Source organism: Melozone crissalis, unplaced genomic scaffold, assembly GCF_028551555.1.
Source record: "Melozone crissalis strain CALT ecotype California unplaced genomic scaffold, PUWL_Pcris_2 ptg000029l_1, whole genome shotgun sequence".
NCBI lineage: Eukaryota > Metazoa > Chordata > Aves > Passeriformes > Passerellidae > Melozone > Melozone crissalis.
The window spans coordinates 16755695-16783662 of record NW_026535807.1 but is presented as its reverse complement, the minus strand read 5'-3'; the positions used below and the strand labels follow the sequence as shown (position 1 = coordinate 16783662).

At 55.9% G+C, this 27968-nt stretch overlaps 2 protein-coding genes across 2 annotated transcripts; both read right to left on the bottom strand.

Annotated features, from left to right (window-relative positions):
* Positions 1–122: 122 nt before the first annotated feature.
* Positions 123–20044, bottom strand: TRAIP (TRAF interacting protein). Its single transcript, XM_054281150.1, has 15 exons — positions 19748–20044; positions 18570–18627; positions 17258–17341; positions 13323–13362; positions 10649–10776; positions 7640–7734; positions 6947–7060; positions 5952–6039; positions 4354–4443; positions 4057–4145; positions 3216–3371; positions 2967–3015; positions 2322–2447; positions 1741–1791; positions 123–387 (listed from the first exon to the last, which is right to left on the bottom strand). Exons 1-15 carry the CDS (start codon positions 19843–19845, stop codon positions 256–258), a joined length of 1398 nt encoding a protein of 465 aa, XP_054137125.1. The 5' UTR covers positions 19846–20044; the 3' UTR covers positions 123–255.
* A 262-nt stretch (positions 20045–20306) lies between these two features.
* On the bottom strand, positions 20307–27495 carry CAMKV (CaM kinase like vesicle associated). Its single transcript, XM_054281149.1, has 11 exons — positions 27419–27495; positions 24245–24353; positions 22919–23050; positions 22766–22840; positions 22551–22689; positions 22349–22469; positions 22033–22108; positions 21817–21953; positions 21659–21737; positions 21495–21582; positions 20307–21360 (listed from the first exon to the last, which is right to left on the bottom strand). The coding sequence occupies exons 2-11, from the start codon at positions 24337–24339 to the stop codon at positions 20869–20871; spliced, it is 1434 nt and encodes a 477-aa protein (XP_054137124.1). The 5' UTR covers positions 24340–24353; positions 27419–27495; the 3' UTR covers positions 20307–20868.
* Positions 27496–27968: the final 473 nt, after the last annotated feature.

Below are 27968 nucleotides of genomic sequence, written 5' to 3'. Positions count from 1 at the left end.
AAAAAAAGAGGAAGGAATGGTAAAATGAGGGTAACTCAGTCCAGGCATTAATTAGCCAGAGGCTTGGCCTCCAGAGGCTTGCTGCAGGGGCAGGATTCTCCCCAGGGCAGCTCATCTCACCACACGGCAGCATCAGTGCTTTGTGAACAGGACCCCAGGCACTGGTGGCTGCACATTGCCTCGTGCCAGGCTCTGGGCAAGTGTGCTCTGCCCTGCAGCCTCTTCTCCAAGCCTCTCCCAGGAAGTCAGGGGCTCTCATAGCAGGAAAGTGTCCATTCTGGCCTGGCTGCTGCTGCTGCTGGAGGAAGGTGCAGGAGCTGCAGATGCTGGTCTGGAGACCTTCTTCTTGCTCCTAACCTGTAATGGACGGATTTCTGCCAGGTTTGTCTGGAGGTAAAACTGTCAAGGAAAGACCAGATCAGTGCCCTGGGAACACAAGTGATCCAACACCTGCTGCAGTCCAACCTGAACCACAGGCCTGGGACCCAGCCACACACCTGCATCCCTGAGGACAGGATGGGCTTTGCTGCCTTCTCACAGGAGCAGAGCTCAGGCCCACGCCTGTCCCACATGTCAGGGAACATTTCCCCAATAGGAAGTTTCAACTGGATATCAGGAAACATCTATTCACTAAAGAGGTGGTCAAGCATTGCAACAGGCTGCCCAGGGAAATGGTGGAAGTCCCTGGAAGCATTCAAAAAACATGCATGTCACAGACACATTTTATAAAAAATCCTTTTGTTAGGATTTTTTTCTCCTGAGAGGCTGAGAGGCCTCAGGAACAAAATGTAAACAATAATCATCTGCTGCTGTGGAATGCAACAGGTGCATCTGTGATTGGTCTCATGTGGTTGTTTTTAATTAATGGCCAATCACAGTCAGCTGGCTCAGACTGTGAGGCTCAGACTCAGTCACAAGCTTTTGTTATTCATTCCATTCTTTTTCCTTTCAAGCCTTCTGATGAAACCCTTTCTTCTTTTCTTTTAGTATAGTTTTAATATAATATATATCATAAAATAATAAATCAGCCTTCTCAACAGAGTCAACATTCTTGTCTCTTCTCTTGTCCTGGGACCCCTGTGAACACCACCACACATGCAGACATGTTGGCTAGGGACATGGGTTAGTGGTGGGCTTGCTAATGCTGGGTTAATGGTTGGACTCTGATCTTAGAGCTCTTTTCCAACATTAATGACTTCATTGTTCTATGCTATCCCCCTGCACATAAACCAGCATTTTAACAACAAATCTGTTTGAGTTGCAAGACCTCCTGAGCCAGGACACTGTGCAGGTGAAGGCAGAGCAGCCAGAGCCTGCAGCCTCCCATGGCAGAGCAGTCCCAAGGCAGGAACAGCTCCACACCTGGGGGATGAGCTCAGCCCAGCCACTCCTCACCACTGTGGAGCAGCAGCATCCCACAGAATGAAGGCTCCAGCTGCACAGGCAGGCAGGCACACAGCCAGGAGAGGCTGTGCTACACTGCTGCTGTTAGATCTCAAGGGCACAGGCAGTCCCTGAAAATTGCACTGATTTCTAGCTGAGGGACTCCTCTGAACCAGCCACAAGTGCTCTCAGCAAGTTCAGGACCTTGATGCCTTTGCTGAGCTCAGATTTGTTTAGAGAGAGCTCAGATCATTCCTTGAGGATCCCAAGTCCATTTTTTGTTGAGACCAAAGAGAAGGATCAGAAATGAGGTGCCCACAGCATCAGTAGTGCCAGACAAACTGCAGGAAAGGATACTGGCTCTATGAACTTTGTCCTGCCTCCCATGCCATCGTAGCCCATCCTCACCTAGGAGAGAGAAACAAATGAGCCTGGAGCAGCGCACAGAGCCTTGGCTACTTCTCCTCATGCTGGGTATGGGGAAGGGGGAGTCCTGCAGACCACAGCTGCTGGAGGGGGGGTTAAAGCACTTGGAAACACTCAGTACTTGTGCTAGAGTCCTCACTTTTGGAAAAAAACAGACCCATGGGTATTAACAAAGTTTGGGAATATTGGGCATTTTCTCAGATAAGCAAACCAAGGCTTGGGATTTTGTCACTGGGATTGAGGAATGCAAGGAGAATACCCTAAGCTCCAAGGAGGTGGAGGAATAGGACATTGAGAGCCACTTAGTCTGCTGCCAGGAAAGGAATGAGCATCTGTCATCCCTGGAGCTCTACAGGACTGGGAAGTAGCCAGGTTGTGCTCTGAGATTTATTTTCCACACACTGAATGTGGCAAGGTAAAAGCCTCATTCACTTTCTCTTTCAGGGTCAGTTCAGGACAGAGGTGGCAGTGCCAGCCCTGGGCACACTCACCAACTGGACAGTCATACTTACAGAGCCCGTGTTCCTGTGGGAACCCAGCACAGCACCCGAAGATGGCTTCTTGGAGAGAAAAGAGTTCCTGATGAATGCTGGCAAGAGTCCTTTAAGAGCATCATCCTCCAGATCATCTTCCCCGTTCTGTCCCACAAAATAACAAGAAAAGCCCTTTAACCAGCACAATCTGCTGAATGGAATCCACATTCAGGCAGCACTGATAACACAGACAGCTATTCAAGGTAATGGTTACTGCCATATCACATCAGGTTGAAAACCAGCAGCTCCCAACCTCCCACTGGGGCTTATGTGGAACTGTGCCCAGGAGGCAGGACACTGCCACCAGCAACCTGGGCAGACAGCCACCTCAGCTGACCCCACAGCCCCTGTGGTGAGCTCCAGTGGTGCTTGTGAAGCACATCTGGGGCAGAATCATCAGTAAGCATGTGGGTCCCCACCCTCCCTTCTCCTGCCCAGCTCCAGGAGGCCTGAGGCAGCAACAGTGTTTCTAGGAGACCATCAAGGAAAACACTTTGAAGCACAGACTGGTTCTATAGATGGGCCAGTCTATGGCCACAAGGGAGAAAATAGATTCTTTATTCCAAGCTTATTAACAGCAGAATCAAAGAGGCGACACAGAAAAATCAAGATTAGTCCTTTTACCTCCACTGCTTCCTTCAGAACTTTCTTCGCCAGATTTACCACAGGAGGCCTGTAAGGAGCCCAAGGAGCAAATCAGCAGAGATTTATTGCTCAAATGGAGCTGGCAAGGACAGACAAGGCCAAGCAAATGACGACAAAGCTTGCAGCACGCCATCAGGCAGCTGGAGAGCTATCTGATCTCACACAGAAACTTCCAAAGCAGTGAGACTTTGATCTCCTTTAGAAGCAGAAAGAGGAGGGAAAACTCACGGCTTTTTATCCAGCTTCTGCCTTTTTGCAGGGCCGAGGGGAGCTGTGCAGGGCTGGTGTTCAGGGGTGGCCACATCGAACGTGGCATCCAGGTTGATCTCATCGCTGTGGGCCGGGCGGTGGAGCTTGGGATGCTGCAGCTCCATGGGAGCAGGGCTGCAAGGCAGGAAAAGCATCAGCCACTGAGCCACTGCCTGCACCCAGGGCAAGGCAGAGCTGCACCCCACAACACTGAGTGCTCAGACAGCACTGGCACCAGGAGCAGAGCCCTGTTCTGCTTACACATCAAAGAAGGGACAATCTGAACCCAGAGTTCAAATTCTATGTCCCAAATTACTGCTCCCCCTCAAATGCTGAGTGCTGACACCAGCACCCAGAGCCCAGCAATCATACTGACACACTGCTGCTATGTGGACACAACCCAGCTTGCTCTACTGGGCTAATGGCCCAGGCTCCTCAAGAAAGGCTGGATGAAAGCAGATGTCATTTCTCAGGGCAGATTCCTCTGCCTAGCTGAGATCTTTGGTCACCATACACCAGTGCATGCTCATCACATGGCCAACTCTAAAGCCACAAGAACAGCTTTAGGGGTGTTTCCCAGGCAGGGCACAGTGACAAAGACTTTTTAACAACCCAGGCCATTCCTCCACCCTCTCCTGACCCAAACCCTCAGAGATTTTCTCCACATAAACCAAACATCATCTCGTCAGCCACAAGAAAAAGGATACAAGGAACAAAACCACCACACCTCTGCAACACCTGCCAGACTAGTACATCTCTGCTTTCTCAGTTAAACTGTCAACTCTGGCTTTGGGCCTGTCCCCTGCATGCCTGTACTAACCTTTCCAAGACTAGCCGACTGAGTGTTTCCCTGGTTACAGATGGGACCTTCAGAGTGTCCTGCAGGATGTCTATCTTCTTCTTCAAACTCTGGAGAGAAAATGGAAAGCAGCCAGTGAGATAAGGAAAAATTTAGCAGTGGATACTTTGCCCCTTTTCCATAAATCAACATCAGGTGGAGCTCAGAGGTAGGCTGGGAAATTTAGTCACTGAGCAAAAGCCAGCATAACTCCTGGCTTTGCAGCTGCAGACCAGTCTGCAGTAACTGGCAGCTGGCCATGAAGAAAGATATTCTCACCAAGATCTCCTTGTCTGCATTCTTCAGATCTTTCTGTGTGCTTTTTAACTCCTCCTTTGTCTTCTCCAACTCTGAAGTCGTTTTCTGCAACTAGAGAACACAACAGAGCGTGGGTTACACTGATCTGGGTAGGGGAACTGCAGAGCCCTGTGAGAGCAGTGTGCTCTGCAGCACATGCTGCTTCCCCGGTTTCAGGGCTCCATTTTCCTGTGTCAGTCTGACCAACCTCTCCTGTACCAGTGCAATCCAATCCCTACCCAATTCCACAAGCTGCCTGCAGAGGGATGTCCAGGGCTGCTTGCCCAGCATTTACGCCTCACGGCAAGAGTTTTTCACTGCTCTAACACTTGGTGGCTGCATTCTGAATTCCTGCAGGACTTTGGACACAGCTGAGCACAGGAATCACAAACCACAGGCTGGAGGATGGCTGTGCATCAGCAGTGCTGGCACATGGACAAGCCTGATTCAACAGGGAAGCATGCCAGCAGCAGGGGTCAGGAAGTGGCCTGCTACCACTTCAGAGGGTCCAGGAGCCGGGGCCAGCTCACACTCTGTGGGTACAGTCAGCTCTCTGGCAGCCAAGCCTGAGCCCCTTGTGCACTGACTCGCATCCTCCTGACCCACGCTGGCCACCGCAGCTTGGGGCTGACTCAGCCAGGAGCAGCCCAATTCCAGCAGCAGAACCTTGAGGAGGGGTTAACTTTCCTCTGGGGAGCACAGCACAGCAATCTGAAAAACTCCTTCTCCATTTGAGGGGACAGCAGCTATGGCTGAGTAACAGAAGTAGGCCAAATCCACCCACAGCTTCTCACTTTGTTGGCTTAGGCACAGGGATGCCCCAGGGAACACCTGTGCCTTGGGGAGTGAGGCTACACACCGGCTTTTCACAGGGATGCACTCCCAGAACAAAGACAGTCCTGCTTGACCTGAGCTAACAGAGCCCATCCATGCCTGGAGCAGGGGGAGCACAGCAGCAGAGGCAGGTCAGCATCCCCAGGCTCTGCACCAGCTCAGCAGCAGCCCAGGCAGGCTCTGTGCAGGGCCACCTGTGTGTCCTCACTGTGCTTTGGGAAGCTCTCCTGCCTGGGCACAGCACGATGTGGGAGCCCTGGCCCAGTTCAGCTGGCTGAAGGCACAAGGCTGGGTGTGACTGGATGTGCCAAGCCAGGACTAAGCCCTGCTCAATTAATACTGGCTCCAAACCCCTTCCCACTTCCTATGGGGCCCAGCTCTGCAGCAGGAGGAGCTGATAGCTGAGTGCTCAGCCGAGTAGCCGGATGAAGGAATTACTACTTCCAGAACCCAGTGGGAGCAGTGGAGCACCTGTGTGCTGCTGCCTTCCAGCACAGGCTCCCTGCCAAACTCTGGCTGGCTCTGCACATGCTGCCCCAGCACTGTCCCCAGAGACTGCCCTCCTGACAACAGCCCATGAGCTGTTTGCTCACCACATCACATCCTGACCCAGAAACCCAGCCTGGCCCTTCCACACACCTGTACCTATCAGTGTGGGAGGGGGTCACCGCAGAGGCCTTGGGCCTCAGTTATGGACAGGGATCTACAAACCAGGTGTCACCCTGGCAACTCACACTCTCCTTTACCTTATTATTGACAGAAAACAGCTCCTTTTTCAGCTTCTCTGTCATCTCACCAGAGATCTTCCGAGCCTCCTTCAAATTCTCATATTCCCTACAAAGAGATCCAAAGAGTCAGACTGTTTGTAAGGCAGCTGAGCCAGAACTTCTCAGAGACAAGCCAAGACCCTCAAATTGAAGCTCTGGACCTGCACAGCCACCAGAGAAAACCCAGGAGACAAAATGCCCCTTAAGGAACAAAGAGGACTGAGTGTACTAACACTGTCACACATTCCACTACACCATGGGGGAGAAAAAACCTGCATGGGGTACTCTGCCTGATTCCAGCAGCAAAATGGGAACCAGAGCCAGGGGTGTTTTAGTTGCCAGTGAAAAAGACAGAAAACAGAGCACAGCCTCCATGCTGGCAGCAAACAGGGGACTTTGCTTTAAGTGACTTTTCAGAGCTTCCCACTACTGGCCATGCACATTCATTCCCAATTACACCACAGGGACACTTGCCTCATTACAGCTTTGTACCAAAGCTGCAGTTATTCAGCTGCTATCAGAACAGACACAAAAAAAAGCTGTGTTTTTTCCCCAGCAGGACCAGATGGATATCCAGGTAGGGGAGGGCAGCAGTGGAGGCTTGCTTTGCCAGAGGCCACAGCTGCACAGTGCAGTGCTGCAGAGGGCACAACCCAGAGCTCTGCATCCGCTTGCTTTCCCCGGGCCATGAGAGGAAAGCAGAGGGAATAATCATCATCACTTCATAGGTGCACTGACAACTCTGGAGACAGTTCCCATGGTGACACACATGTCACTACAGTGACAAGAGGAACAGTTCAGTGTGACAGGCTCCAAACTAGGTCCCCAGGATCTGTCAGTCAAAGCCCAGTGGCAGCCCTAAGAGGTGGTGAAAGCCCCATAGAGCCCATGTGCCTGTGGGTGCTCGGCAGAGGGTTCTCCCTGGGCACTCCCAGGACAACACCAGCCAGCTGTGCCAAGCCTGCAGCACCTACTTCTTGAGGGAGACACAGTAGATTGCAAGCTGCTCCACTGCTGCCTGCCCGACTCCCATGTCTCTGATCATCTCCTCCACTTCTGAGCGCTGACTCTGAAGCAACAGCTCGATCCTGCACAAAAAAACACAAACAAAAACATACCCTCAGCTCATGAATCACAAACTGACCTGGGAAAGAGACAAAAGCCCTGCTTCCCCCTCAAGGGGCTGGTGCAGCCTGAGCTTCTCCTGCAGGCACTCTGGGTGTCATGGGAGAAGAGAGACAGCTGCCTCACCTCAAGCAGGGCTTTTCACCGGGGAAAAGCAGCACTGCTTGGACTAGAGAAGGGGCAGCTGCACACACATACTGCACATGGAAATGATGCCCAGCTCTTGGTCCCTATAGCCCTGTGGCTCACTGTGCTCCTGGGCTGGCATTCTGCCCCAGCATCCTCTGATAACAGAAATGGCACATAGCCATGCTCAGTGCACTAGAGATGAGGCCAGTACCCTGCCTTGCTGCTCTTTAATGAGAGCAGCTGTCTGCAAACAGCAGGGGCAGGAGGCTTGCAAGGGCAGCTAAAAGCAGCCATTTCAAAGTTCAAGATAAGATGATCCAGCACATGGAGGTGGATGCTGCAGCAGGACCCTGCTCCCCTCCCCAGAAAGGGCAGAGGTGTGTGTGCAGCCCAGCCTGCACCCTGGATCTCACCTCTCCATGGTTCTCAGCTTGTTCCGCAGCCGGCGAGCCTCCTCCTTTGAACTTTTGTTATCCTCCTGCTGCTGCTCCAGGAATTTCATCTGCTTCTGCAGGGAAGCAAGCACACCCAGCCCACTGTGAGGCTCCAGGGATTGTTGGAGAAACATCCTGGGTTATGTGCACTGCGGGCAGCTGGGAGCACACATTGGCTGAATGCTCTCACCACCTCAGTAGCCTGGGATTAAGGAGAGTTGACTCCCTCCCACTGCACCCCCAGCTCTGCTCCCCAGAGCACAGCAGGGTCCCAGTGCTGATCACAAGGCAAGACTGGAGCTGAACCCGTGTCACAGCCTCTCTCTGCTGCACAGTGCCCTGTACGCAGCGGTGACAATTTGTTTTTCAAAAGCAAAGGAGTCCACAGCAACCAAACCTTGCCACTGCCTTTCCCTCCCTGCACAGATGATTGCTTCAGCCTCCCAACTCTCCTTGCTATTAGCTGCTTAGAGCATAGATAGGAATGAGTGGGTCTCTTCTGGAAGACCTCAGTGAAACCAGACAACCCCCAGGCACTTCTCTCACCTGCTGCAAGTCTATTGCAGCCTATTGCTGTCACAGGCATATTTTATGAAAAATCCTTTTGCCAGGATCTTTTCTCCTGAGAAGCTGAGAAGCTTCAGCTTCTCCCTGTTTTGCTGCCTTGGAATGTGATCTGGAGAATTGTTTACCCAGCATGTGAAATTGTTTTTACTTGATGACCAGTGACAGCCACCTGTGTCGAGGCTGTGAGCAGTCACAAGATTTTATTATCATTCCATTCCTCTCCTTTCAAGCCTTCTGATGAAATCCTTTCTTCTATTCTTTTAGTATAGTTTTAATATATAATTTTCTTTTAATATAATATATCATAAAATAACAAATCAGCCTTCTGAAACATGGAGTCAAGATTCTTATCTCTTTCCTTGTCCTGGGAACCCTGCAAACACCACCACATATTGCCTCTCCAGCAGTAACACAGAACCTCAGCTGAGATGGAAAAGCACACATCTGCAGTGTGCCAGAGGATGGGAATAGCTGAATTAGCACCATTCTGAGGCATCTGTGCTGTCTAGGTTTGAGTGTGCCTGGGCACCTTGCACAGCAACTTTGAAAGGCTCTGGTTTCAGCACAGTGCTGATTGCAGGGAAAGGCCTGGCAAAAGATCATTGCCTTGTTAAGCTCCTTCACACTCAAGTTCAAGGATTTTATCCACTTCCTGCCACAGAAACCAAACAGCTGTGAAACCACTGAGAAGTGTTGAGAAGGGACAGTGTTGCAGGCTCATGTGTCACTCTTGTTTAACTGGAGCCTGTCTTTGGCTTTTCCCTGACCAGAACTCTCAACACTCCAGATCCCCACAGCAGTGTTCTGTGCCTGGTCAGGGCAGAGGCCCCAGCTTCAGCCAGCCTGAAACTGCAGCAAACTGGCAGTGCCAGCAGAAGACAGGCCCAGCTCACAGCCTTAGCCTGTGTCACTGCCAGTTAAGCCTGTATTTTCACTGCAGAAGTTCAGTGCTTTAATCTTTAATGATGCAGTTTAAGACAGTGCTTGGCATTCAGCTGGGAAACCCCATACAGCACAGAAAAGATACCTCCAGGTCCCTCATCCTTCTGCCCTGCCCAGCTTTCATTAAAGGGACTTAAGCATACAGAGAGGGTTTTGCAACAGGGAAGATAAGCACAGAGCCTCCTCCAGAGGTGTCAAGGCAGGAAAACCCAGCACTGAGATGCTGAGTTGAGCAGCAAGTACCAGCTCCCACTGTCACAGTTATTTCTGCTGGAGGAGGGGGCATCCTGCCACTGATCTAGGATCACACCAGCACCTATGGCATGGCCAAGATCCAGGCTGCCTTTACATGCAAGCAGATTGGATATAATCCCATGGCTGGGCAAAAACAGTTGTGCTGGCCCACAGTGAGGCCTGCCTGGCATTAATTCCTTACTCCTTCTGCCCTAGTATCAGGTAGATCCCCCAGATGCTTCCTCCCAAAGGAGCCCAGCTGCAGGAAGCATATAGCACAACAGCACCAGGACATGTCTACAAGCTCTCTCTGAGCCACTTGGCCTTGCAGGTCAAGAAACAGGACACAGTTTAGGACACTGGGTCAGACAGCATGGGGAGTGCAGTACACACTTGTCCCACTTTCCCACTGCACTCAACCTCACCTGCCTGCACCACACCTTCCTGAGACAGGCACATCACCTTCACACAGCACAGAGTACCTAGCCCAGCATCAAGGCAAAGCTGCTCCAAGACATCTCAACAAAGCTGCTCCTGCTCTTGTCCTCTTCCTCTTGCTGTTTATGCATAGTACATGACTACACACTGAGTCACTGCACGCCGAAGCACAACAGGAATATTTGATCCCTGGACTTCACAACATTACTAACCTAACTGAGGCAAAGCCCTGGCAACAGAACAGAGACAGGAGAGTTAGCTGGATCAGATCCCACTCATCTGAAGCCTGCAACTCCCCCTCCATATTTTTCAGTTTGATTTCTCCCCCCGATCAAAGTAAGAAACTAATTTTCCTTGAATCCCACTTGGCCTAAACCCATTTCAGAAGAACATTCTACCTCAGGGAACCACTGTTTCAGCAACGGGGTGCTGGGGCTAGTTCCCACACTAGATTCCTGCTACTACCTTTATGACCAGCACTGCCACTTCATTAGTGAGGCTCAGCCACATTCCTCAGGCTGGGCTGGCATTTCTCCCTCACCAGGGATACCACTACCTTGAGCTCCTGTACACAAACCACAGGCCTGTAGGCTTTTTATGCCCCTGAATCACCTCAGGCAGAGCACAAATAGGACCTCAAGTCCAGCAACAGCACTTGCATCGATTAATCAAACCAAAATGAAAATCCAGGTGCCAGACCCAAAATCCCACCAGCACAATCTCTTTATTAGCAGGATCTGCAGAGATCTTCAACAGAACTAACACTGACTGCACGATGGTTAGCCCTGCTGGGGACAGGAAAGGTACCTTGAGAGAGGAGCACAGCATCTCTGTCTCTCCCAGCATCTTCTGGAGCGACTCTATCGTGGCATTGCGCACATCCAGAGTGTCCCTCAGCCCGTCCACAACAGCCTGGCATTCCCGCTTTTCTTTCTCTGCAAAGGAAGAAACAGAAAGGTCATGGCCTGGTAACCCAGACTCCAGCTGCAGCACAGCAGCAGCAGCACACAGACTGCTGGCAGGCTCAGCTCCAGGCTGCCAGGATTCGGCCATTCCTGGAGAGAGCCATTTCTCTAAGTGGCGTCTGCACCAGGGTCTGTACTGAGCAATGCTTCTCTCAGTGCCAGCAGGCTTCAAGATTTCTTTACTAAAGATAAAAAATTCCCTTTAATAGCTTTCCAGCACCAGCCCTGCTAGCATTAAGATGATGTATCTTAACTCTTGCGTTTTCTCAAAGCCAGGCTTGCACAAGGAAATAATTCCTCTCGAGTTACACCAAGCTGTCATAGAGCTGAAGAAGAGAGCTTTGTATCCATCCTCTCCACATGGAATCTTACATGTCAGAAACCCCTCTGGGGGCCACTGAGCAGCAGTATGCAGGGGTCCACCAAGCTGCTGCACGTGCCCTCGCTAACCACAGCACCTACATCAAAGGGCAGCACCCTGGGGGCACTGCAGAACATGACAGCTTAGGTAGATTTCCCCAGGTGCCCACTTTTTGCAGGTCACAAAACCTTTGCATCCTGCTGTCCCTCCCTCTAGCAATCCAGGAGCAAAGCACGTGCCTCTGACCACCAGAAAGAATGTGGTGGAAACCACCACCAGATTTCAATTTGTTTTGTGGAGACAAGGGAAGGACAGGTCAGAAAGCAACAATCACTATCAGGAGCTGCCAGACCAAGCAGGGAACAGCCAGCATCGTTGAGAAGCTCAAAGCAGTTGAGTAATGAGGGAAAGCAGGAACCCTTCCACCTAACCCTGCTGAGGGCAGGGTAAAACCTTCAGCTCACCATCTTCAGAGCCTTTGCTAAAATTGCCTGTGGCTCCAGCCTGGCAATAGTAGAGAGCCAAAGAGTGCTTTTCCAAAAAGCTTGTTCTCCTTGCAAGCCATCCAGTTTCAAATTCTGCCTGCACATCCTGTGGAAGCAGGACCTGCAGGGAAGCTGCACTGTTCAATCAGGGAGTAAAAGAGCCATGTGGGACCGAGGAACAAGAGAGGAACGTGTTCCAGCAGAAGCGTGCGGGTGGCTTCTCCGCTGATCTGAATAACCCTTCCCCACCAGAGGCAGTGCCTGGAGATGCTCCCTTGCATTTGCAAGGACTCCACACCCACTGGAAGAGTTAAGGCTTCCCCCTCCTCCGTTCCCAGCTGCCCAGAGGCAGATGGCAGGACTCAAACCCCTCCGTGCTGCAGGAATGAGTTTTCAGCTCATTCAGAGTGCCTCCCACAGAGCCTGCTCGGAGCTCGGCACCTCTCGAGCCATTTGCAGGCTGATCAGAGCCTGGCAGCTCCACAGCTCCTCTGCAGCACACAGAGCAGAGCACAGCTTCACATGGAGAACTTATACACAGGAACCAGCAGAGAGCAGAGTACCCACAGCAAAGGAGGCAGGAGGTGGGAAGGAGCTTCGCATTTCCAGCATGAAAAGAGAATGGGACAGGGAATGTCAAATCCAACCTCTACTCACCAGAAGCCGAGAAGATTAGCAGGCCTTCAAGCAGTTTTTCTTGGATAATATCCTAGCAAGAATCCCAGCCACCTTCCTCAGAAGATCTGGCTCTCTACCAAGTCACTAAACTCAACCAAGCTGGCAGGAGAACAGGCCTCAGAATAGAGACGTGCAGACCATCCAATTCTACTCTCAGGCTAAGGACCGAATCCTCAATCTACTGGCTATTCATGTCTGTCTCGTGCATGCAGGGAACGCAGAGGAAAGACAACTCTTGGGGCGTGGGTGAGCCCCCAGCATTCTTTAAACATTTTTTTACCCTTCTGCTAGCATGTTTTAGGATTTCTGTCACTTAGACTGACATTTTCCTTTTGCTGCTCATGACTCATGTTCTGATGACAGGCTGCCTACAGACGATGCTTAAAACCCATCGACAAGTCTCCAGGGCTTTTGCTTTTCCTGCCTCCCTCAAACATCCTCTAAAATTAAAGATGGGAAGATGGAAGTGCGTGCACACTGAACTCCGTCTGCTCTTCTCGCGACACATGTGGCACTGCAACAGCCAAACAAATCCAATGCTGCTTTTGGACACCACTTTCACCCTCTCATCTGTTGGAGGGAATGAGCCTTTGCCATATGCAGCTGTGAGTTTCCCAGCAAGCAAACCAAGGCTTTTGCTTTCAAGCCTGCTTCAGACAGAGCTTTGCTGCAATTCTGTAAGCTTGTGATTAGGAAGGGGGCAAAAAAATTGCATCTACCTGTCTAAACTTGCAGTGAACTCCTGAGTTACAGCAGAGCTGGGCCAGGCTGTGGACTCAGGCTCTGTCATATAAGCTGTGCATCACTGTAGGTGTTCTCACCTCAGGAAAAGCTCCAAAGAAGTTGCTCTAGTGAAACAGTTTGCAGCCTGAACCATGCCCTTGGCTTCAGAGAGGGGTGGCCTCTGCACAGGGGCTCCTCAGACCTGGCCAAGCCACCTGGCACAGGTAGAGCCAGGAGCTGCTGATCCCCTGCAGGCTGCAGGAACTCACCTTTCAAGGACAGCTGGGCCTTCACCTTGTCCAGTTCATTCTGAAACACAACACAGAAAACCCCATTAAGAAATGTCCTGCAGAGATGCTTTCACCAGAACTTAAAAAGACCCAAGAGGTTTCTCAGCAGGACTTTTGGACCAAGCAGGTACTGAAGAGGGGATATAGAAACAACAAGCACAGAGTTACAAGCCTGGATATCACAGGGAACGGAAAGAGCACCTCCAACTGGCATTCTTCAGGGGGAGAAGAGAGGATCGCAGCTTCATCTTAGCCTTGTCAACCTTGTGTTTCTCACACTGTCAGTCATCCTGTTTTAGCTGAATAATTTTGGAAGGCTCTCAGGGAAACACAGGAAGTCAGGCAAGAACAATTTTTATAATGTTTTACCTAAACAAGGCAATAAGGGAGGAATGTTGCCAGACTAACTGGATTACTGAGAGTTCTTTAAACTGAAGTGAACTTTAATCAGATGGAGGTGGGAGACAGGAGAGCACAGCCAGGCACCTGAAAAGGTAACCAAGCATGCACTCAAACACGCTGATAGACACTGAAGTCACTGCAGTTCAGGATGCTGATATGAGCTAACAGCTCAATCAAAAGGCTGGAAACAGATCACTGAGAAACCAATCCATAACACACCAGCTGAGAGTGCACAAAATCTCCTGGGTACCACAAGGGTCTGAGGAACATCAACTATTTCTAACGCCTTCATCAAGGATCAGAAAGAGGCAGCAGATGCCCTGTAGTTTAAATTAGAGAAAATGAAGAGATATAATTTAACACTGGCGAATAGCCAAAGGAAATGTAGAGAGGTTAAAAAGAGAGGCTATTTATATCTATATATATATATTTAAAAGAAAAACCAGAGAGATAAATATATGCAGGAAAGAGTCAAAAGAAGATGACTTAAAAATCTGTGTTAGAGAACTGCAGAGGAAAGCACATAACAAGTCAGGCAGGAACTGCAGTGGAATAAAACCACAATAAAATGCCAACACAGGCACACAAATCTGTGCAGCCCGGAATGCTACATGCAAATCTGAGCCGAGAATAGCACCAGCAGTGACCACAGCTCTGACAGGACTGGAGCTAGGGCTCTGCTAGTGACAACAAAGGCAGGAAAGAGAATGAGGGATGTAAAGCGTGGAAAGCAGAAGGGACTAAATGCAAAGCCTAGCAGAGCTGACTGGGACTTGCCCCAAGGGGCACAATTGCTGGAGGGCTAAAGTGGAATTAACTCTGCTGCAGGAACTATTCTGAAGTAGCTTCCTCAGAGTCCTATTCAGGAACGATTAGTGGGCTCACAAGATGTGCTAATTTTCATGATAGCAAAGAAACCCTGGGCTACTTCAGGCAGCTATGTAACATTACCTCATTCATCAACTTAATCTGAAATCCCTCATCCTCCACCACAGCTCCTAAAAGCCGCTCCCAATTTTCTCTCCTCTGAGGGAAGCTCTCCTCTCCCTGCCAGACTGAGTAACAAGACCACATTTTCCCGAGATCAAACGAATATATCCTGACCACAAACAGACAGCTGTCCTCCAAGGCTTCTACCTTCCCCAGCAGGTTTACAGGCAGGAATCCTCCCCCCACCTCCTCTTCACCAAGCTGAAATCTCATTTGGAAGAATTCTGCAGTCCCCAGATCATAAGCAGCTCTTGACAGACTCACTGAGGTGTTACACTCCAAAACTCACCCTTTTCCTGCTCTGGGAACAGCCACATGGAGACTGTTCTGCTCACAAGGACCATCTTTAAATTCAGTAGAGGCTAAACCCAGGTTCAGTAATGAAAGAAAAGCCTGGACACTTAGCCTGTGCTCCACAGCTACTCCAGGGATCCAGGTTCTCCCGGTGTTTCTATTGAAGTTTTAGCCTGGGGGTGGAGGAAAGCAAAACAGCCCCAGCACTCCTGTAACTGTAAACATTTCTGAGTAACAGCAACAGTGAGAAACAGAAACAAAGACAATTACCAAAGATAATTGGGCTAATTCTGCAACAACAGGAAGGGGTTTCAGATCATGAGGGAGCTCTTCCAACCACTTCACTGAGTGCCAAAGACTGGATCTCCGAAGAGAATCCCAAGCTTGTCACTCCAAGATGACAAGCAGGCCACAGCTACACACTTTGCTCTCTAGCACATCCTTTTCAAGGCAGGAGGCCAAATGCTCACTCCCAGAGAGCTGTGGGCTGCACAGATACAGTTCCAGTTGATTACACAGATGATCACTCCATGCCCAGGCTCTTGGAGGGCCAGGCAGTGGTTCATCACAAACCTTGGATTTTTCTTTTTTTTTTTCTTTCTCAGGTGAAGTTGCTTCTGGCTGAGGATACCAGAGAGGTTCTTATCTCATCCTCTGAAGAGCCCAGGCTTGGCCCACCATGTGTTCACTTTGAATTGGTGCCTGGCCAGAATCAGACACTCCATCACAGGCAGATCTCACATCTAGGTGGACATTAGTCCCTCACCCATTGTGAACAAGACATCTGTGTTCTTAAGGAACTCCATATCTCCAGAAACGAGCCAGCACACCACAAGAAACTGGCTGCAGCAGCCAGCAGCCTGTACAGTGCACACAGCAGTGAATACCAGGCTAATGATGCTGATTTACCCAGAAAAGTATTTGGTTCTTTCTGTTGGTGACCTCAGAGCCCTCATTAAGCAGGCTGTACACTGAGGCTAGATGTTGCTCTGACACATACACACAAGATTTACAGGAGCAGGAGGAGTTACCATTAAGCTTGTTGTGCAGGAGCAGCTCCACAGTCCTGCCCTTGAGCAAGGGAGCAGTTCTGCACAGCCTGCCTGGAGCAGAAGGCTGGGGGAACCCATTTTAGATCCTGGGGTGGGGGTGAGAGAGAACAGGAAGATTTTCTAGGGCGATTCTCTCCAGACAACCCATTCCGAGTCACCCATCTCATTACACCCGTGGGAGCAGATCTCAATCCATACAAAAGGAAACATGGATCTGCTGTGAGGGCACACAGCTCCAGGGCCCAGAGATGCTCCTCCACTCCTCTGCACACTTCAGTCTTCAGATTTCTTACTGGTGATCTTGGAGAAAGACACTGCTACTGACATTCTAGTCTGGCTGGCTTTATTTTAAAGACATACAAAGTACATATAGAATTGTCATGGCAACTGCTAATTATGGTAATTGCTGCACATGCTGCTTCTAAACACAAGAGGGTACAAGCATCCCATTATACCAAGGTCAACCGGCCACCCTTTTTTTGGAACAGATAATTCCAAGACAGAAGGAACCCTGTTTCATCCACACTACACAAAGGAGAACGTGGATCAGCCACTCTGTGTATATCCCTGCTCACACCCAACTCTCTGCACCCAAAGGTGACACTTGGAGCACACCACCAGCATCCCAGCTCCAGCCAGGATCCCACCAGGACCCATCTTCCATGTTGTTCACTGCTGCTGGTGTGGCTTCAGGCTGTTCCTTTCCTCATCTCTCTTGGGGAATCACCCAGCCCCACATCCTTCAGTCTGCACAACCTCCCTGCACAGAAGGTTCTTCCAATGGCCCCTTCTTTCCAGAGGGGTTAGCAGGGCTCACACACAGCCACACCACAGATACCAGCAGCAATTCACTGCATCTGGGATTTCCCTTCTGCCCTTGGGAACAGCTCTGTACCCTCATTCCCAACGGAGGAACAGCAGCCTGATGTGATGGTGTTTCAGGAGGTTTCCAGGTAAAGTGAGAAGCAGAAGGAAGAACAGGAAGAAGAGGAGGCTCCTTGAGTCACCACATGGGATTTGGTCAGAGGGAATGCTAAAGAGATTGATATGCTTGAGGTCAGACACGTGAGCACAGCAAGCTCCAGCTTGGGAAGCACCTGCTGGCAGAAGACCAGCAGGCCAGGCCACCCTCCCAGGAGGCTGAAGCATGAGGAAGGAACTCCCCCATCAAGTTACCTGCAAGGTCTCAGCGTCCGGTGCTGCTTGCTCGTCCAGGGTAACATCAAAAAACAGCTTACTGATGATGTGTCTTTTGCTGACCTAAACACAGGAGACAGAAGAGTTTGATGGGCACAAATATGGAAACAACAGATATGGAAGACAGATGGAGGGGGAGAAGGTACTGTCTTGTGACAAGGCCATGAAAGGCAAATCAGATCACGTGTTTGACACCATTAGTGCTGATGCTCTGCTTTGGCTCAACAGCACAGCAGCAGACCCCCCACTCAGTTTCTGGCAGTGTGACTCCAGCCAAGCTCCTGAGCTGCAGCAGAAAGACTCAGACATTTCTGAATCGAGTGCAGTCTGTTCTCTGGCAGCTCAGCCCAAAGCAGCTGATGCTGAGCTAACATGATGCCAAATCCTAAGACAGAAGTACGTGCTGCTTTCTGCAGGCAGAAGGTGCTGTAATTGAATTTGATAGCTCTCCACACCTCCCCCATGCAGTTACAGCTTTGTGTTTTAAGTATTATATACAGTCATGACACCAGCTAATTGCATGGTTACTGCCACATAAGATGTTATTTCGCGATAACTCCATGGTAACCCAGAGATGTAAGAGGCAGAGAAGAACAGAGGGAATCAACAAGTCAGGGAAGGAACAAGGGCCAAGACCTTGAGAGGAGGAAAGAAGCACGAACACAGAATAAGCCCAAGCAGCAGCTGGCTAAAAATTTTCATCTGAGAGCGAGGAAACATCTCCTGCAGCCACCACGTGCCAAGACCCGCTGGTGGCATGAAGGCTGGTGACACAAGGGACTTCAAAGACGTTCAGGTCTCAGTTAAGCCAATGGAAATGCAAGGCTCAGCCTCCTGTCTCAGAAGCAGAGCACATCCTTCCTTCTCTCCCCAGCCACTGCCTTTCTCAAGGGAGGGTCGAGTACTGGAGGGTCGAGTACTGCTCAGCCAGGAGGGGCTGTAGGGCCCACGTGCAGCAGAGTGGGCTGCTCACCTGACAGCAATGGGCTGGGCACACCACAAACACCACTCAGGTGCCCCATCAGGGCAGCCCGTCCTATCATGGCAATACTTACCCAGCCTAAGGAAAAGCTGTGAAAACCCATAGCTCCTTTTGAAAGGAGCTGCAGTGCAGACAGCAGCAGGGCACCCTCAGCCCACTGCAACCCAAAGGGCTGGGGAGGGGAGTTCCTCTTCTCTGGGGAGTCCCAAGTGACAGAAAGTCCCTTTGCTTTTTACCACGAGCCTTTTTGTGGCACCACCCCAGGCCAGAGCTCCTTGGTGCCACAGGTGTGCACGGGGATGGCTTTACCTGGTTCCTGCACTGTGGGCATGTCCGGCTCGGGGCAGTGTCAAACCACTGGAACAGGCTGAAAAAGAGAAAGAAAACACAGTAAATCCTTACAGTCCTGGGGCACTGCTTCCAGGGGCCATGCCCCAGCTCCCCAGCAGACAGCAGGATGTGACTCCTCATCATAAAGCAGAGCTGCACACCTTCAGTCCAGCGCTGTGGCCGGCAGGAGCTCCGTGCTCCACACGCATGCTCCACCCGCATCTCCAAGACAATTCCTGGCTGGATTTAGCATGTGAGCTTATCTTTAACAGGGCAGAGCTTCTACAGAGCTCAGATCTCTCTGGGAGACAGGCACTGAGGAGCCACAGCCTCACAGGAGCGAGTGGATGCACACGGGAGCTGCTCTATCAGGCTGTGACAGCCAGCTCCAGCTCCAGGGGTGCCACTGAGCTCGGATCTCTGAGCCAGGGGTGCCGGGCCAGGCTCTGCTCTGCCGTGATGAGCCCAAACCTGCTGGGCTCCCCAGGACAGCTCCTAATGCATCCTGCAACCAAGCCAGCACATCACACTGGAAAGGTTTATTTTGGGAGCAGGTAATGATTTGGAGCTGGCAGGTTCCCTTTGGAAGCTCTCCCTGCTCGGCTGGCTGCTGGCAGAGAGCAGGCCCGAGCAGCGCTGCTGAGTGAGAAGTGACAATCACACCCGTGCTCCTCTCCAAGCTCGTTAGCCAGGAAAGCAAATGCCCACCCTCTCCCCACACAAAGTTTATTTCCTGAGAAGAACCATTTCCTTTCAACAGAGTCCTAGAAAAGCACGGAATTACCAGGGCTCCTTCACCATAATCCAACATCACTCCCTCCAAACACCCTGTGACAGTGGCTCTTCCGGAGCAGGGAGCCTGCAGGCAGCACAGCGACAGAAGCACAGAATCAATTAGGTCGGAAAAGATCCGAGCTCATCGAGTCCAGCCTATGGCCGATCAGTACCGTGCCAAGTGCCACATCCAGCCTTTCCTTAAGGACCTGCAGGGACGGCGACTCCACCACCTCCGGGGACAGCCCGTTCACATGGGTGACCAGCACAGCCCAGCACAGCTCCGTGAGCTCCTCCGAGCCCTCGCCGGGGCCACACAAGGTGCCCGCGGCTGACACCCACGGCCCGGCCCGGCCCGAGCCCCTGCCCGCCCCGGCGCTCACCAGGCCTGGTGGAAAGTGTGCCCGCACGGCACGGCCGCCACGTCCCGCTTGTTGTCGAAGAAGTCGGAGCAGATGGTGCAGTGTGCGCGGATGGGCATGGCGGGGCCGGCCCGGTGACCGGGGGGCTCCTGAGGGTGGCGGCCCCGGGGCTAGAGCGGCCGCGCGGCCCTGCGCGGTTTAAACGCGACCGCGAGCGCGCCGCTTCCGGCCCGCCCCGGAAGTGACCTCAGGGGACCCCGGGCCGGGGCCAAGGCTGGGGCTGTGTTGGGTGGGCGTGGCCTATAGAGGCGTGTCCGAAGGGCGGGCCCTGTGAGAGTGGGCGTGGCTCGCCCCGTGCCCCGCCCGCCCGGCCCGTGCCCCGCGGTGACCCCTGGGTTCTTTCTCGGGATCCATCCCGGGCTCCTTCCCGGCGGCGAGCGCTCACGGGTCCCGCTGCCCTCGCTGCCCGGGCAGCGCTGCCGCTTCCAGCCCGCCGCGTCTAGCTCAGCGCCGCGCTGCCGGCAGGCGCGGCCGCCCCCCGGCCCCACAGAGAGACTGGGCAGGCGGCGCTGGTGCTGTCTCAGTTTGTCCTCAGCGGGGTCTTTATTTGCCAGAGATACAGCGGCGGGGCGCGGGGCGGCGGCGGCAGCCGCGGGCAGAGCCGGCCCTGCAGGCATGCAGCTGCGAGGGGGGAAGCGGGCACCGGGAAGGGGGCACGGGGGGACACCGGGGGTCCTCCAGGCACAACGCGTGGGGGGCCGTGCGGCTGCCCCCGGGCGGGGGTCCCCGTGTCCCCCCCCGGGGGTCCCGGGACGGAGAGGGGGTCTCCGGGACGGCCCCCGCTCCGTCCCGGGCAGCCCCGCCCGCGGTCCCGCGCATGCACGCGTGTCCCGGGGGGCTGCGGACGCCCCCCCGGCGCTGCGGGGCGTGCGGCCGAGCGGGGCTGCCCCGCGTCTCTGGGCATCCCCGGGGCAGGGGACGGCGGCGGGGGACAGACTGAGAGAGCTGGGAGGACACGGGGGAACGGGCGCCATGCAGGGCTCTGCCCCGCGGCCGGCTCTCCGGCGGGGCACGTAGAAAAGGGGGCGCAGGCGGGGCTGGGGGACCATGCCGGGGCTATGTACAGGGGGCGCGGGGGCCGCTCAGCCGCTCTGCTCGCTGAGGGGCTCGGCGGCGGCCCCGGCCTCGGTACATGTGGCGGCGGGCGGTGTGCCGGGGGCCGGGGGCTGCGCGGCGGCGGGCGGCGGGCCGGGGGCTGCGGGCTCCGGGGCGGTGGCGGAGGGGGCTGCGGGCTCCGTGGCGGGGGCCGGGGCCGGGGCCGGGGCCGTGTCGGTGGCGGTCGCGGGCTCTGTGGCCGCGGGCTCCGCGGCCGCGGCGGCGGGAGCCGGGGCGGCGGCCGGAGTCGCCGCCGGGGCCGTGGTCGCCGCCGGGGCCGTGGTAGCTGCCGGGGTAGCTGCCGTGGTAGCTGGGGCCGGGGTCGCTGCCGGGGCTGGAGTCGCTGCCGGGGCTGGAGTCGCTGCCGGGGCCGAGGTCGCTGCCGGGGCCGGGGTCGCTGCCGGGGCCGGGGCTGCCGCCGTCTCCGACTGCTCGGGCGCCCGCAGGCGTTTCATAAGCGTGGTCACTCGCACGGCTTTCTGCGGGGGAGAGACGGGGGGTGTGGGGCTGGCGGAGGGGCCGGGACTGGCAGCGCCACCAGGCTCTTTGCCCCACGGTGGGGGACCGGGCTTGGCTGAGAGGGGACACGGAGGCACGGCACACCCACACCCACCTTCCACTTGGCCCGGGCGAAGTTCTTCTCGATCTGGGCACAGACGCCATCCTTGATGTTCTTGTCAGAGGCAGCATTCCCAGAGATCCTGGAGGGGCAGTGAGCGGTGAGCTATCAGCCCTATCAGCCCCCCTGGTTCCCCATCTGACCCTGCTGCTGCTCACCACTCATGGGAGATGGCCTCCTCTGCCGTGATCCTCTGGTCCTGCTCCACCTCCATCAGGCGTGTCACCAGCTCCTTAGCTGGGGGCACAGGGGGAGAAGTCAGTGCTGGTAGGGGACAACATGGGACCCCACGTACCCCCCCCAGTGTGGGGCTCACCCGCTTGCGAGATGTCATCCCAGTAGGGCGGGTCGAACTCATAGTCCCCAGCCAGGATTTTGCGGAAGAGGTTCTTGTCGTGGTTCTCGTAGTCATCCTCGTCTGCCTCCTCGTAGAAAGGGGGGTTTCCCGACAGGCTGGGGAACGTGGTGGGGGGCTCAGTCCCGCCCCAGCCCCAAGTCCCTGTAGCTACCCCGTCCCTCAGCCCACACTCACAGGATGTACATGATGACGCCGATGGCCCAGCAGTCCACCGGCCGCCCGTACCGCTGCCGCCCCACCACCTCCGGAGCTGCCAGAGACAAAGAGCAACCAAACCATCCCCCGGGGTCCCCAGCCACCCTGCCTCTTAGCCCTGGCATGATGGGGAGCAGGAGGCACCCACTGGAAGCACCCAGTATCAGCCCCCAGGGTGATGGGAATGGGAGGGGCACCAGAAGAGAGTAAGGAATGGATGGTAAGGAGCAGCAGGGACCTGCTGGGACCCAGCACTGCCCACCCCTGCATGCCCACCCGGCTGGCTCTCACCCACCCAGGTACTCAGGGGTGCCACAGGGCTCCTTAATGAGCCCGTTCTCCAGCTTGGCCAGGTGGAAGTCACTGATGACGATCTTGGAGTTCTTCAGGCGATTGTAGTACACCAGATTCTCCAGCTGCCGGCACAGGGACTGTGAGTGCCCGCACGGGGGGCATGGCAGCACCCATGGGTGCTCCTACCCCCCCCTGCCACCCACCTTGAGGTTTCTGTGGACGATCTTGAGTGAGTGCAGGTAGGCAACAGCCTCCAGCACCTGCCGGATGACATTGCTGGTGTCCTTCTCCGAGTAGTAGCCCTGGTCCAGGATCCAGTCGAAGACCTCCCGGCCAGTGGCCCTGCAGACAGCAGCTCTGCCGAGACCCAGCCCTGGCAGAGCCACCCCCTCCCCGCTTCCAAATGTCCCAAACTTACAGCTCCAGGAAGATGAAATATTCCTTGCGGGTGATGTAGACATCCACCAGCTGTAGGATGTTGGGGTGCTTCACCCTGCAGAGAGCCAGGGGCACAGATGGGAGTTCCCAGTTTGCCCAGTAGCACAGGATCCCCTCCAGTCCCAGCACTCACATTTTGAGGATGATGATCTCGTTTTTGGCTGCCTTGCGCACTTTCCGTCCATCCCGCTTCAGAAACTTCTTGCAGGTGTACAACTTCCCCGTCGTCTTCTCCTTGGCCCGGAAGATTTCACAGAACTCCTCCCTGCAAGGGTACCCCCAGACATCACCCCATTCCTGGGCACCACTGAGATTGGGGTGCTTGGGTGGTCCCTGGGCCCACCAGCATTCCCCCAGATCCCAGCAGTCAGGGGAGATGCCACAGAAGTAGAAGAAAGCTGTGACTCAAAAACACTTCGGAGGGGAAGAAAAAACAGCAGTGAGAGGCAACTGATATGGAAGGAGCAAATTGATAGGGAAGGGGGAGAATTTTCTGCTTAAAAAGCTCCATCCTCAGGACAGGAGTGGTAAGAAGCCACTGTGAAGCCACTCGTGCCAAGGTGGAACAGCAGCACACCCACGTTAACATCAGCACAGCAGTCGGGGAGAAAGAGAGGGAGATGTGCCGGTAGCTGCAGCGTTTCTGTTCTATTATTCATGGTGCTTGAGCCCATGGCCAGGCTGCAGCTGCAGGGGAGCCCCGGGGGGCACCTGGCACTGCTCCAGCAAAGCCATTGGCTTTCCAATCCCCCCAGATGTGCCGAAATCCTCACGGCCACTGCCCTGGGTGCAGGGCAACAGTGACCTGTGGGCTTTGGGACAAACTGCCCAGAGGATGGAGCAAAAATCTGAGAGCACCGAGGTCCCCACTGCCACCCAGTGTGACCCTGCCAGGTGTGACCTCTGTCCAAGCAGGTGTTTTGGAAGTTGATGGAAAAATTCTGGTGCCTATTTTGCGGTCAGCCCTCTCTCAAAGGGTGTTAGGGCTTCATTTTTTGGAGCGTTCCTCAGCACGGCAATAAAAGTTGGGGGAAGCAGCAGTGCAGTGCTCCACTGCCCCCCAAGTGACATCTGCCTTTCCTTTGCTGTAGCTGAGCCCTCCTGATTCACAAAATGCTCCAGGGAGCCAGGATCCTGTGGAATTGCTGCAATCCCTGCAAATCTTGAGGGGAGGAGGGAGGGATATGGGAAACTGCCCAGCTGCAGCCAGCAGCAGTGGGAAAGCTCACTGTCCTCCTTGGAGCTAGCTGTGAATATCCCACATGCAACCCACGAGCAAGAGGGACTAATTAGGGTAAAGCCACCCCTAAATACACCCTGCAATCCCGGCCCAGCTGGGGACCAGCACCCCCAGAGCCCCCACAGGCAGTGTTGTGCCACTCCTCAGCACCCCAAGAGCCCCACACAGGTGGCTGGGGTTCCCCAGGGCATCCATGGGGCCCTGGAGGGACCAACTCACGTTTTGATGACCTGGCCCAGGTCATATCTGTCGGTCACCTCAGACGGCTGGTTATAATCTTTCTTGTCTCCCAGCGTCACGCAGCCAAACGGCATCGCAGGGCCCGGTGCTGGCAGGGCAGGGAGAGGCAGTGAGTGCCCCGGCACTGCCACCCCCCTGGAGCCACAGCAGCCCCTCCCAAGCTGTGACCATTAACGTGGAACCTGAGCACAGCGGCTGCTCGTGCTCTGCAGCTGCCGCCAGCCGCCGTGTGCCCAGCCCCACCAATGGGCATCCCTGCCCGTGGCATCCAGCCTCTCTGCCCGGGCTCAAGCTGCCAGCACAGCCACAAGCTTCCCCCTCCGGCCCCTGTTGGTGGATTATTAATGATTAATTAGCAGTCGGGGTTAGCACAGTGCCTGGAGCACCCACTGGGGAGGCAAGTGGAGGTGAACGGATCCTTTCCTGTTCCTCAGCCCAGCCTTGCCCACGGTAACATTTCAGCAGATGGGGCCTCCCCAGGCAGAGCATTGTCACACGTTGTCACATGTGCAGTGGGTTACACCAGTCTCAGCTTGCCATCCCCAACCAGCCCCGGCTGTGGCACCAGGCAGGTGGCACTGCAGCTCGGAGGTGCCACAGGCAGCAGTCAGGACAGCAGCCTTGGCAGATGCCAGCTTCTCCAGCCCTTTAGGAAGGATGCTTTGCCCCTTGCTTCCCTGTTGGGAACTCTTCAAAACCAGATCCTTCCTGGATGCTTCCCATAAAAAAAAATTGATCACATAAAGTGATTTCTTCCCCTTTCCCACCGTGTTAGCAGGAGGAAGTTTCAGCTGAAATTATTTTTTGATGGCTCAGAAGATGACAGAGCTGCCTGGGGCCCCCCAGCCCTCTCAGGTGGGCCTGAGCGGGACCTTGTGATGAGAAGCTGGCACAGTGCTGGAGGCAGGCCTTGCCCAGGCTAAAGCTCCCCAAACACCACGCTGTGCCGTGCCGTGCCGTGCCGTGCTGTGCCAGCAGGGCCCGGTGGCGAGGGCTGCGGGCAGGATGGCTGCGGGATGCGGGATGCGGGAGCCGGCATCGCGGGTACCCAAGCGCCGAGCCTGTTGCTATGGCAATGGGAGCTGAAGATGCAGAAAGCGGCACATCCTTGGGAGGGGGCAGGGACGGGCAGCACCCGGCAGCACCCGACCCACCTGCAGGTGCACAGCCCCATCCATCCCTGCTGGGCAGGCCCCGGGAGGGAGGCGTGCTGCCTGCAGCACCCAGGGCGGGCACTGACGTGCTCCCTGGGGTGATTGACCCAAACCTGGGTGGGACGTGAGTGCGGTGAGCCAGGGAATGGGGGATGCTCCTTCCTGCCTCCATCCTTTGGGGCTGATCTGCCTCTGTGCCTGCTGGAGTGATGCCCACAGGATGGATACTCCCAGCTTGCAAGGCACCCGGGCACTGTCCTGCCAGGAGAGCCCACACCCAGTAAGAGCACCTGCCCCAGTCCTGCTCAGCGTGCACCAAGTCCCAAAAGAGAAGAAGAGCACTCATGGGACATCGCTGCTGGTGCCCCAGATTGGATGAGGTTTTCCAGCCTACACCTGACTCATCCCAGCAGCTCTCCTAGCAAACATGCCCTGCCTGGCACCTCTGTGTCCCCATGCCACACGACACCAGCTCTGCCGTGCCCCTGTGCCCGGCCAATGGGAATGAGGGCTGTCCTGGCAGCTGCTGGAGGGGCGGTGGGCTCAATGCCACAGATCATCAGGGGCAGGGTTGGCTGGTGGATGGGCAGGCTGCCAGCACTGGGGGCACAGTGCCAGGATTAGCTGGGAAGGGGACCGGGGTGGGATGATAAATCGGGATTTTATTGCTGTCTATGGGAGCACTCAGCTAATCTGCGCTCATTAAATTAGTTCCCGTTGGTTTAGTGGCCACCCATCCTGCCAGGGCTGAGCATTGCCACGCTACCCTGCCCCAGGCTGGCTTCGAGGGGCTCAGCTCACCTGGGATACTGCACAAGGGAGGCTTGCACCCAGCCCAACATCGGGGTCAGCACCTGCACCCCACAGGTGAGAGCACCCCCCCGGAGCAGGGGCACCCAGGCAAGAGGTGGGCAAAGGGAAGAGTGCTCCCTCTCCCTCCCCGGGGTGCCGGGGGGAAGGCTCCGTGCTGCGCTGGCACCCGCAGGCAGCCAGCACCCCCCTCCAAGAGTCTAATTTGGGAGCAGAAGCAACAGCGGGTGTAAGACAATAGCGGGGAAGTGGGTGGCCGGGTGGGGATGGCACGGAGGGATGACGCAGCCGTGCAGCCCTCGCCAGCGGGGCCCCCCAGCCCCCGATCCCCCGCTCTGCCCCACGGCGTGAGGCGCCGCCGGCTGGTATTTCACCCGCAGCCCCGCTTGCACCTGCAGCTGCCCTGGACGTGTCCGTGGGGGGTTCCCCTGCCATCCCGCCCCCACGTCCCGGGGGAAGGATGTACCGGGGACAGGCAGAAAAGGCAGCCGGGCTAAGACGGACCGAAATATTGCCAGTGCAGGCGGCGGGCGGGCAGCGGGAGGCGGAGGGGAGGCGGAGGGGCCGGCCGGTCCGGCGCTGCCCGCGGAGCCGCCGGGCTGGGGCTCACACAGGGCTGGGGAAGCCCCACCGCCCCCGGGCCGGGGTGTGCGGAGGGACAGCCCGGGCCGCGCACCGCAGGCAGGTCTGCGTTTGGCCGGCTCGGAGCGCTGCGGCAGCGGGAAGGGAGCGGACTGCGGGAGAGAGAGGTGCGGGGTCCGGGAGGGGGTGCTCGGCGGCGGGGGCACGGGGAGAGGCTCCCCGGCAGCATCCGCTCCCGCGGTGCCGGCCCGGTGCTCCGGGCTCCTCGCGGGGACGGGGGCGGCACCGGGACAGCGGCGGCCCGGGGGGGCGAGCGGGGAGGCGCGGGGGGAGCCGGGCTCCGGCAGCTCGCCGTGCCCGCGGCGCCCGTCGGGGCTCGGGCTCTGCGGGACGCGGGTGCCGGCGGGGACAGCGCGGCGGCGGGCGGCCGTCGGGGCGCGCACGCACCGGACAGGGAAACGCGCGGCCCCGTCGGGACGGCCCGGGCCCCCGGGGTCGGGAGGAGAGTTGGGGGCAGCCCCGGGCCAGACGGTGACAGATGCCAGCAACGCCCCCCCCGCCGGGCCCGGCCCCCCTCGCCCCCGGTCCGGCGCGGCGCGGCGCTCACCTGCACGCCTCTCCGACCGCAACGGGGGGCCGCGGCCCGGGGCCGCCGCTCGGGGGGAGCGCGCCCCTCCCGCCCGCCCTCCCGCGCCGGGCCGGGGCCGAGCGGGGCCGAGCCGAGCCGATCCCCGCCGCTGCCAGCGATGCCAGCCGATCCCAGCCCAGCCGTCGGTCCGTCGCGGCGCGGCCCCGCGCGCCCGGCGCGGCAAGTTGGGGGGGCGGGACCGCGAGGCCACGCCCCCTTTCACGCCACGCCCCGCCCCTGACGTCACCGCCAAACTTCGCGCCCCGCCCGTGGGGACGGGTCACGCGTGGCGATGGGACCGACCGGAGCGCGGGGGGCGAGGCCGGGGATTGTCACCGAGCTGGGACACCGCCACAGCCGGGATGGGATGGGATGGGATGGGATAATGGGATGGGATGGGATGGGATAATGGGATGGGATGATGGGATGGGATGGGATGGGAGCAGGATTCTAGCAAAGCTGAGCGTGGGCTCAGCATCACAGGTATCTGCCCCCTGAGGGCACTAAAAAGTGCCATGAGGACACAGGT